Here is a 10,694-nt window from a genome sequence, read left to right on the forward strand (position 1 = left end):
TTGTCATTTTGTACAAGGTGACACAGAACAGGTACTTTGAGAAATGGGGGAAATTAAGGCATTTTGGTGTTAAAAGTTCATTCTAAATCCAAGATGGAATGAGCAGAAGGCAGCAACTGCTCACAGTTGTGTGGTCTGCTCCATTTGCTGGATGTTCCTGTGCTCCTACACCCTTCTCTCTTTCTCACACCTTAAGGGATACCTTAAGCCTTTGGGAAACTCCTGTTCTTACCTTTTTCCTACACCAGATGACAGAGCATTCCCGGTCCTGGCTGGTGCAAGCGCTGGAGCTGAAATCCGAGCTGCTCAGGCTTTCCCAAGAAGGGCTGGGGGAGTGTCTTGGGCTTTTAGCTTGGCTGCGTGGGTGTGCATAATGAACCGGAATTCTGCTGTGCTTGGCTACCTCGGGGACTCGTTTTAATCACCGGGCAAATGTGCTGTGTGTAGGAGAAATCCTTAATTTCACGACAGGAGCTGCATTGTGCTGGATGCCGGGCTGTGATTGGGAAATGTCCGTCGGTGGGAAGCGGGAGGCAGAGCTGGGGTGCGGGAACGATCCCGCCTCGCTGCTCGGGGTGCTCCGGGGGCGGCTCTGCGGGACGAGGAGGAGGAGGAGGAGGGCTGGGGATGCTCGGGTTCGGGGCTCTGACAGCGCACCTGGAGAGGGCAGCGCCGCCCGCGCTCTGGCGCAGTGAATCACGCGCTCCTGAAATGGTTTGGGTGGGAAGGGACCTGAAAGAGCACCCAGCGCCACCCCTGCCGCGGCAGGGCCACCTCCCACTGTCCCACATCGCTCCCAGCCCTGCCCGACCTGGCCTGGGACACCTGCAGGGGTCGGGCAGCCAGAGCTGCTCTGGGCACCTGTGCCAGGGCCTCAACACCATCACAGCAAAGAATTTCTTCCTGAAATAAAATCTAACCCTCCCCTTTCTTAGTTTGGATCCATTCCCCCTTATCCTGTCAATTAAAACCTAAAGATCAGGGAGGGGGGTACGGAGTGGTGAATAGCTGGGGCTGAAGGAGAAGGAATGGTTTGGGAATGTGAGCAACAAACCTGCCAGAGCAGCCACGGGTGCCAAGGGAGAAGCATTTGGCTGAGGAAGGGAGTTTGTAAAGCTGCTACTGAAGGAAGTGTGAGAAGAAACGCTTGGAAAGGCTCTGCCTCGGTGATTTTCCAGCAGAGCCACACTGGCAGCGAGGCAGCTCCAAGCCCTCAGAGTTTAGAAGACTGCTCTGATCTATGAGATGCACCCTTCCACCGTGGAATGGTTTGGGCTGGAGGGAGTTGTAAAGATTATCTCTCTCTAATGCCCTGCCATGGACAGGGACATCTTCTGTTTGTTCTCCAAAAAAATCTCTGGTTACTGTGTGAGACAGCAAAAGTCTCCCCTGGATTGTGGTCTTTGCCATCCTGAGATGTCAGGGTTTTATGTAAAGCACATCCTTCCCCTTTATGGAGGGGAAGGGGCAGACAGAGACCCCCAGGAGCCCTTCTGGGAGGGTCCACCAGCTCTCCATCAGCCCCTCTGGGTTGCCTGGAGCATTTGGGAGCCACGAGGTTGCCAAAGCAAGTTTGGTTCAGCTGCTGTTCCTTGACACCGTCTGTGGCTCTCTGTAAATCACTAACAGATAATAATTTCATACTCTGGCTCTGCGTATCCCCCGCCTGCTGAATAATTACCTTGTTTTGTGCGAGCCGTGAGAGGTTTTCACAGATAATTCATCCAGCAGGGAAAGGCAGCCAGATTTTGGGCTGGAGCACATTTTCTGGCCACCTGGCATTGCTGCACAGAGGTCTGCAGCTGCCTCCGGGGGGAAATGCTGTATCCAGGACAGCCAGGGCAGGGCGAGAAACCAAACCCAGATGAAATCCCAGCCGCCCTTCCTCGGAGAATAATTCAGCTTGGCAAACTCAGCCCACCCTGGGTTTCTGCATGTGTGGACAGATTGATCCCACAGATCTGGATGCTCTCTCTCACAGAGGAGCTGTTTCACTGGAAACAGAGCTCCTCCCAGGAGCTGCTTGTGGTGGTGACCTCGGTCTTGCCTCACTCCCCATGTCCTGCCTGGCCAGGGCTGGAGCCCAGCACAGAGGTGAGATCACCCCCAAGCTGCCATCCCCATCCCAGGGCTGGAGCCCAGCACAGCTCATCTCAGCAGCTCCCAAACCACCCCACAGACTAAGGAGGAGATGGCGTTCTCAAGGTGGGTCCCAAATCCTCTCAGCTTCCACTCTGAACACTGCTCACTCCATTAAACACCAACCTCAGCTGATATTTCCCCACCAATTTATCAAATTTGGGGAGTTCCTGCAAGGTGCCTCTCCCAAAGGAAACCTTAAATGCAGAGCTTTGCTTCCAATGAATAGCAGGGTTCAGAGTGCCTGTGCTTTGCTGTGCTCTGCAAAACTTGGAGCCACTCTGAGGTTTGGGTGTCCAGGGAAGTCTGGAGGTCACAGCTCAGCTGGGCTGGGAGCCAGAACCTACATCTGGCTCTGCAAACAGCAAACCTCCCTTCAGGTATGCACTTTCTTATTTTTTCCTTTTTCAAACATAATAAATAGATAGTTTTTTAAGTTCCCAGCCATCTGAACTACCCACGCTCAGGACTGTGATATGCCTAATGCCATGAATGCAGAATTTCAGTAAATGCTTCCTGGGGATACAAAACTTGCAGCTCTGTGCTCAGCAGCAAATTCAGGACATCACCTATCCAAGGGGAGCCTGAAAGTCACGGTTCCCTGAAAGTCAAAGCATGTTTTATTGACTGCAGTCAAGAGAATCAAAGGCCTGGAGACCTGGACTCCCACGGCATAAACCACATTATTCCTGTGCAGTGATCATTCCTCTCCCAGACACAAATTCCAGCCAGCCTCCCTGCTGGGAATGATTAAAGACCCTTCAACAATCAGCAAATTGTCAAATAAGCAGGTGAGCAAGTGAAAGAAAACAAGGGAATATGGTGACCTGCCACAGTGATGAGAGCAGCTGTGTCACCTGGAGGGAAGTGCAGCCTGTGGTTTGCTGTACAAAATTGGGGTGCCGCCATGGGGATGTCCCTTCTCAACTATCAAAGCCCCATTTGGGGGAAGGTAGAGCCTGTGCAGATGCAGCTACAAGTCAGGGATGGTTTCCTTTCATTTCCCTTCTTCAAAGTTCCCTTCCCAGCTGCCTGCTGCTGCCTGGGCTCTTGAACTGGGGAGCAGAGCCTGGCAGTGCCAGCAGCTCTCACTGGGCTGCCCACTGCAGCTGCCAACCCAGCCCCTTGCCCAGGGTGGGCATCACCAGAACGGCACCAGAACCCCCAAACTGAACCTTCAGAACTGTGCTGACCTGTGGCCTGGACACCCCAAGAACAGCACCAGACCCTTGGCTCAGGGTGAGGCTTCTCCATCGCTGTGAGGTTTTGGGGTGAAGCTCTGGAGCAAGAACAGATGGAAGGAGTGTGACAGCTCTGGAGCACCCCAACGTTGCCATCATATTTCAAAAGCTCTCATACCTTCTCAGTGATGTCTCATGGGCAGCTCCATGCAGCACTGACTCCTTCTTCACAGCAGAGCCAAGAACTCCAGCTCTCTGGGCCAGCTAACCCACTCCTTTATAGCACTCTTCCTTACTAATCACAGCTGTGGCCTATCAAGGGCAGGCCTGTTCCTAATCCTTGGTAGTTAGTACAGCTGCAACTCCTCAGGGGCAAGATTGCCTTCTGCACCATCTTTATTTTCTTACATTCTATCCCTCCACACCCCAAAACCCCCTGTGCACCCCACAAAAAGGGTGGGAGACTACCAGGATCAGGCAGGGAGAACTTCCCAGCCTGTTTCAGTATCCCTGTGCTCTGATCCAGCTCTCCAGGATGGCTGGAGCCCAGAATGGGAGCCCAGCTGAGCCACGGCCAGGGTGCAAAGGGAGCAGCCCCAGCAGTGAAGGGGCCAGGCTGGTGGCACTGGCAAACCCCGGTGACAAAGATCCCACCCTCAGCCACAGTGGGCAGTGGGGCACAGGGTGGAGGAGCCTGCCCCCACGCCAGGAATTCCTCATCTCAGCAGAAATCCCCGGGGTTGTTTGTGCTCCACCTCGGAGCGGGAAGAGCCGCTCCCCTGGCCCCGGGTGTCTGGGACTGGCTCTGAGAGCCAGCTGGCTCTGCCAGGTGGGACTGTCCCTGCCCAGGAGCCCCTAGGCTCCCACAGGACCGAGGAATCCAGGCTGGGGACAGGGTCTGTGTCCCTGGGGCACAGGGGCACAGCTGCAATTGAATCCCTCCTGTAGAAGCCATCCGGTATTTTTCCAGTGTCTTTATTGGCAAGCCTAGTGCTGAGCCCCTGTCCTGCCCTGCGTCCAGCACTGAATGGGGCTGTCCCACTGTGTCCCAGCTCCCTGATGGTTCCACGGAGGGGCCTGGTGCAGGGCTGAGCGCTGAGCATGCCCGGGTGGCTCAGGCCAGGATGGGGTAGGTGGCCTCAGTGGCCACCCCGCAGTTGTTGTCCTTCATGGCCATGAGGATGTAGCCGTCGTTGCCCCAGTATGTGGACCAGGAGTTCTTGATGAGCCAGTAGGTTTCTCCCTGCAGGACCCCGTAGCCCACGGCCAGCACGGCGTGGTCCAGAGATCCTGGAGTGTTGTCTGCAGGGAAGGACACAGGAGGGGTCACTGAAGGGCCCCCCTGTCTGGGGATGTCTGTCTGGAGAGCATCCTTCTCCAGACAGACTCCCTTTACAGAGACCATTCCTTTCTGGAGACATCCCTGCCTGGACAAGATCCCTGCCCAGTAATCCCAGTCCAGAGGACATCCCAGTCCAGACAGCCTCCCTGCTCCCAGGGCTACCCCCAGCACTACAGAGGACCTCAGGGCTCATCCTCTCCACCCCTCCTTTGACCAAAAGGGGTTCCCAGGTGCTGTGGCATCTCCCTGGGCACCCAGGCCCTGCCATGCCCGAGTGCTGCCTGTCTCACCGCACTTGGGCTCGTAGTAGATGCCGTTGGAGTAGAAGGAGAAGCTCTTGTGCGAGGCGTCGATGCTGACGGCCACGGGGCCGTGCTTGTAGATGGCAGCTTTGACTGCTGTGATGTTGCCCGAGGTGACGTTGACGTAGCCCGTGATCTTGGCCAGCATCTCAGACTGGTTGTAGTGGCACAGGCCATTCTGCACAGCCGGGGGACACACGGTGTCACCAGGACCCTCAGGACCCCTCGCTGGGACCCTGCCCCCGGCCTGACCCTGCGGATGCAGGCAGTGATCTGGAATTTGGGCTGTGAGAGCACCCTGGCTCTGACCCCGCTGTCCTCCCAAGCCCAGGGTGCTGGGGCTGTTTTCCCAGTTGCTCAAGGACACAAGGTGGGGAGCTGGCTCTGCACCCAAAGCCCCAGAGGGCTGTTGCCTGCATCTTGCTGCCACATCCCCATCCCCAGGCAGCTCTGCTCCGTCCCTGGTACCCTGGGGCATGGAGTGACTCATGGCACCACGCACAGGTGGAGGAGCCTTGTCCCTGTTTTGCAAGAAGAGAAACTGAGGAACACGGTGACAAAACAGCCTGGATGAGCCCTGGGGCTTGGCTTTGACAGTACTGTGAACCACAGAAGCCTGGTGCCTTGGGGACGAGGTGACATCCTCATCTCAAGAGCCTGTTAGTGCTCTGACTCACATCCAGGTGGGTCCCACCACGGCTTAAAAGCCCCAAGATGCTGGGAAGGCCACCAGGGACAAGGGCCTCCTCACCTGGCCCTTGTAGGTACCGTAGGACTCGGTGCTGGCAATGCCCCCGTGCTTCTTGATCCACTCGTAGGCTCGCCACTCCTCGCCCCCGTCGCAGGCGAAGTTCCCAAAGCCCCAGGAGCAGTCAATGAGGACTTGCTGGGACAGGGGGGTCAGCACGCCGGTCTGTGGGGGGGACACAGCCCAGGGATGGGGACAGGCCCCCTGCAGGCTCCCATCCACACCGTGGGGCTCAGCCCTGCTCCCACCTTGAGGAAGAGGGCTCCTTCCATGGCTCCCGTTGTGGCAAAGCTCCAGCACGACCCGCAGACAGCCTGATCCTTCACAGGCGTGACAGCACCTGGGGCACGGCAGGAAAAACTGAGTTGGCACTGAGGGATGGAGGCAGGTGGAAGGGAAACTGAGGCAGGAGCTGAGGTCCAGAGGCAGCACAGCCAGATCTCAGTGCTAACTGAGAAGGGAGGAAATGCACTAGCAAACCTGGGACCCCCACCCTTGGCTAGGGACAAGCTCTGGGGGTGTCACTCCCAGCTGAAGGGGACATGGGTGAAGCCAGATGTTGCTTCAGATGTCACACCTGTCCCTAGGGCACCAGAGTGAATTCAGGGCCAAGTGCTGACCCAGCTGCCTTTAGTCATAGAAACACAGAATGGTTTCAGTTGGAAGGGACCTCAAACAGCATCTGGTTCCACCCCTGCTATGGGCACAGACACCTTCCACTGTCCCAGGTTGGCCTTGGACATCCTGGCCTTGGACAGCCCTGGTTTCTCTGCACAGCCTGTTCCAGTGCCTCACCAGCCTCACAGGGTGCACCCCAAGGGACAGCCCAGTCCCACAGGCTCTCAGTGCAGTGGTGGGGAGCAGGGGGCTCCGTGGCCCCAGTGTCCCCTGACCCACGCGTACCGTACATGCGCCAGTCCAGGCTCTCGGGGAGGATGATGCCGGTGTAGAGCTCGGTGGGGAAGGGCAGCCCGCGGTTGGGGGTCCCGCTGCGGCGGCGGCCCCGCAGCGCTGCCAGCTCCTGCGGCGTGCGGTCGGCCAGGTGGTTCAGGGACAGCGAGTAGGAGAGCGCGGCGCGGTTCCGCGAGTGCACAAACCTGCACACGGTGGGGACAGCGCCAGCTGGGCCTGCTGCCGCCCCTCAGAGTGACAGCACCCCCAGAGGGTCCCTATCCCCCAGCGGTACCTCATGTTGTGCACGAAGATGCTCTGCCGGTGCTCCAGCTCCCGCGCGGAGCCGTAGCGCCGCCCCAGCCGCCGCCGGTACTCGTGGAAAACGCGGTGAGCCCAAGGCTGGTGCTGGCCCACCAGGTCCTCCATGGGGTTTGCCAGCACGCGGTGCTCCGCCACCGAACCCGGCAGCACCCCACACTTGGTCTCTGGGGACCAAGAAGAGGGCCCTGTCAGCCCGAGCCCCACAGACGGGACGGGGAGCCCCTCCCTGGCTCACCATTGACGGGGAGGTCAAAGACGGAGGGCGGGTAGCTGTTGTCGAAGTCGGCGTAGGCAATTTCATACTTGTCGTAGTGGGAGCCCAGCAGGCTGTTGTACCCCCGCATCTCATAGTGCACGGGGGCCACCCCGCAGCTGGAGTTGGTCACCCACAGGGTGTAGACGTTCTTCTTCTGCGCCCAGCGGGTGACGTTCTGCCACACAGCGCAGTACCGGCCCTCGTAGTACTCTTCCCGCAGGAACTGGGGGGACACAGCCTCAGGGAGGGGACCCCAGCCTCCCCCAGCCCGCCAGCCAGCCCCTTTGCACAGCCCAGTGCTCTCTGGCTGGATGCAGTGGCTCCATGGCTATTGGCACACAGCCACGCGTGGGATGGAAATTGGGGGAAGGATATGGGGTGCAACACAGGGCAGACGCCCCCGTCTGGCTCAGCGGTGCCCTGGGGACACTCCACTGTGCACAGCAATCCGTGCACCCACAGCAGGGAGTCTGGCTGCACCATTTCGCCAAAAACCTGAAGAGATTTCAGGTTTTTCCTGTGTGTTTCCAAGCTCTCGCCATGCAGACATGTGTCCAGCTCAGCGACAAGCTGCTGTCCCCACTGCTCACGTGCTGTGCCCAGCCCTGACGCAGGCTGGGGCCGGCAGGAGCTGAGCTGCCGTGCAGAGGCTTGCCCAAACCATGCTGAAATGCCAGCGTTTGTGTGGGATGTGACACGTCCCAACACATCCCCACTGCTGGGGCTGGGAAAGGAGCCAGGAGTGCGGCCCCGATGCGGGTGGGGAAGTGACCCTCCCTGCACCCCGGGCTGCGGGGACAGGTCCCGGCCAGCCCCAGCACCCTGCAGGCCTTGGACAGAGAGGAGCTCTCCCAGCACCTCCTCCCACAGCCCGGAGATGCTTTGGGAGGCAGGGCAGGTCTGGGCTCTGAGGATTCCCACCTTAAAGCCCCTCATGCTGGGGAAGACGCTCTGAGCAGTGACCACGTCCTCCTTGGAGCCGGGCAGCTGGAAGCACTTCCTGGTGTTCACCTCCTTCTCGGTTGTCTCTGGCGTGATCTTGTACCTCATCCCATAGGGCTTCACCGCTGCCAGCTGGTAGGTTATCACCTGCCCTGTGCCAGGCAAGGGGAAACTGAGACACAGAGTCCTGCTGGTGCAGGGTGGGTGCAGCTGGGTGCCACCTCCTACCTCCGTAGTACTGGATCCGGCTCTTGTTCCCTGTCAGGTTGTACCAGGCTTCAAAGGGCTCCTCGATCTCGGCGTAGGGCAGCTTAATGACCCCTGCACAGGAGCCCCCAGCACAGGACACAGCTCAGCCCAAGCCTCAGCATCCTGGCATCCCTCCCTGAGCCCCACAGCTGACCAAGACAGTGCCCCAGGGCTGATGGGGCAGGAAGAGCACCCAGCTGAGGGAGCCTGCCCCGGTTTGGCACTGGGACAGCCCAAGGTCTGACCCGTGCTAAGCATCCTCTGCTCCCCACCAGGGCTGGGGGTCCCCACCTTATGGGGAGGTAATGGGGTCTCCTTACCTCGGACATGGTAGATGGAGCCGAACTGAGGGGGTGGGCGGGAGAGCCCATAGTCCTGTCCTGAAAGGCAGAGAGGGCAGGGTGAGGGGGCTCTGTGTGTGTGTCCCCCAACTGAGATGGGGATGGGAGGCTGGCAGGACAGTGCCCCCCTTCCCTGCAGCCTGGGACTTCCCTCCTCGGCCAAAAGAGCTTCCTGAGCTCATCCAAAGGCACATCCATGGGACGCTGAGGCACCGACACCCTCCAGGGTCAGCGCCATGTCACAGCCTGCCGTGCCACTGCAGCAAACTCCGCACTACTGCACCCCCAGGGAACCCCAGCTCCTGGGTGACTCTTGGGGTGACGCCCCAGTGTCACCCCCAACACTGGTGGCCCTGGCCTGGAATATTTCCACGGTGGGACCCAGCCAAGCTGTCCCCCCACACAGGGCATGTTTGAAGGGTGCCAGGGACCTTACCGGTCCTGCCTGGCGTCTTCCAGTGACCCCCCCGGGCTCCCGGCTTGTGCAACCCGACGCCAACACAAGTGCTGGGAACGAGCCCTTCCCTCCCTCAGCATCTCCCTCCCTCCTCGCCGGGAGCGAGCGGCAGCACCTGCCCGGACCCAGACAGCGCCTGCCCCGCCCGGGAGGGCCGGGAGCAGCCCTTCCCCCGGCCCTGGGGAGGCGGGGATGGACAGACCCCCGGCTGCAGCCCCGGCTGTGCCATGGTGCCCATCACACGCCATCCCGGGGCACCCACAGGCAGCAGCGGCTGCAGCCGCCTCCCAGCCCTGCTGGGCTTTATCAGCACCCAGAAAGGGGGGGTCCCACTGGGACACGGCCGCCCTGCCACCCCTGTCCCCTCACACCTGGCTGTCTTGCCTGGTTGGGTTAAATCCCTTGGGTTAAAGCCTTAAAATAGTTTTATTTTCACTCCCCCAGCCCCACCAAACCCTCAAGGCACCTGCCCTCTTTGCCGCCCGTCTCAGCTGTGTCTTGGAGGAACTGCAAATTTTGGGGCCCAACCAACGAGCAGTAAAACCACTTCCCCAGACTCCAGCCTGTCCTGCAGCGCAGCGGGAGCGGATCTGGTGGGGTCCCCCCGCCTCCCTCCCCAGCGCCGGGCTGGGGTCCCACTCACCCCGGACGGCGATGCAGAGAGCCGAGAGCAGGAGCCAGCGGAGCGCCCCCATGCCAGCCCCGGCAGAGACCCCGATCCAGCGGAGCGCTCCCATCCCGATCCCGGCTCCCCGGCGGTTTTAAGCGAAACCCGCGGAGCCAATGCGGCGGCCGGGCCCTCCCCGGGGAGGGAAGGAGCCGGCACCGGGTGGTGCCTGCGGGGGACGGGCACCCCGGGCTCGGCGTGTCCCGGCAGCGCCCCGCGGACGGGGATGGAGCAACGCGGGCGCGGGGGGTGCGGGATGAGCCCCAGAGCGCCCCGAGCCGCATTCGGGGGGGAGCAGGGATGGATCTGTGGGGCACCCCCAAGCCCGGCTTCCTTCCCTCTCAGGATGAGTCAGGAGGTGACAAGTTGAGGGCTAGCTACAGGACAAGGAGCAGGAGGAGGAGGAGGAGGAGGAGGAGGAAGGCTCTGGAGAGATGGGAAGGATCCCGCTCCAGCAGTGAGGGAGGACAGTGTGGCAGAGCCGGGACAAAGCCAGCTCCAGGGGGCTGAGGCAGGGCTGGGGAGGCTCTGACAGGGTGCAGGGGGATCACACAGGATGGGGAGGGGCTCAAAGAGGGTGCAGGGGGATCACACAGGGTGCGGGGGACTCAGGGGAGGTGCAGGGGCACTCAGAGGTCTGCATGGTTTTCCCCAATCCCAGAGCTTACTGAAGTTTGTGGCTTGGTGCGACCGATGCCAAATCCTGGGGTCATCCCACCAGCAACTTTATGAGGACAAATGAGGGGTTTGATGTCTAGGGGCAATCCATGGACACAGAACTGGCTTGAGCCACATAGGAGCTGCACCCCATCTTGGTGGGACGTGTGGGACGCCTCTGGAACACAACCCAGAGCT

At 60.1% G+C, this 10,694-nt stretch overlaps 1 protein-coding gene across 2 annotated transcripts; it reads right to left on the minus strand.

Annotated features, from left to right (window-relative positions):
* Positions 1-4,290: 4,290 nt before the first annotated feature.
* On the minus strand, positions 4,291-9,916 carry LOC135457190 (digestive cysteine proteinase 1-like). Of its 2 annotated transcripts, XM_064731599.1 has the most exons (11): positions 9,816-9,916; positions 8,695-8,754; positions 8,354-8,446; positions 8,105-8,277; positions 7,163-7,406; positions 6,899-7,091; positions 6,616-6,809; positions 5,961-6,052; positions 5,716-5,877; positions 4,953-5,142; positions 4,291-4,622 (listed from the first exon to the last, which is right to left on the minus strand). In XM_064731599.1, the coding sequence occupies exons 1-11, from the start codon at positions 9,907-9,909 to the stop codon at positions 4,435-4,437; spliced, it is 1,683 nt and encodes a 560-aa protein (XP_064587669.1). In that variant the 5' UTR covers positions 9,910-9,916; the 3' UTR covers positions 4,291-4,434. The 2 variants fall into 2 exon arrangements, with proteins under 2 accessions (XP_064587669.1, XP_064587670.1); XM_064731600.1 differs by lacking the exon at positions 9,816-9,916 and having other exon boundaries at positions 8,105-8,272; positions 8,695-8,719.
* Between the last annotated feature and the right edge of the window lie 778 nt (positions 9,917-10,694).

This window comes from Zonotrichia leucophrys, chromosome 23, assembly GCF_028769735.1.
Source record: "Zonotrichia leucophrys gambelii isolate GWCS_2022_RI chromosome 23, RI_Zleu_2.0, whole genome shotgun sequence".
NCBI lineage: Eukaryota > Metazoa > Chordata > Aves > Passeriformes > Passerellidae > Zonotrichia > Zonotrichia leucophrys.

Bases quoted from the DNA above. Each gene is read 5' to 3' on its own strand.
- LOC135457190 (XM_064731599.1), bottom strand. From the start codon at position 9,909: ATGGGAGCGCTCCGCTGGATCGGGGTCTCTGCCGGGGCTGGCATGGGG. The intron at 8,447-8,694 runs GTAAGGAGACCC...GCTCCTGTGCAG, and splicing joins CTCCATCTACCATGTCCGAG to GGGTCATTAAGCTGCCCTAC. The intron at 5,878-5,960 runs GTGGGAGCAGGG...TCCCCCCCACAG, and splicing joins AAGGAGCCCTCTTCCTCAAG to ACCGGCGTGCTGACCCCCCT.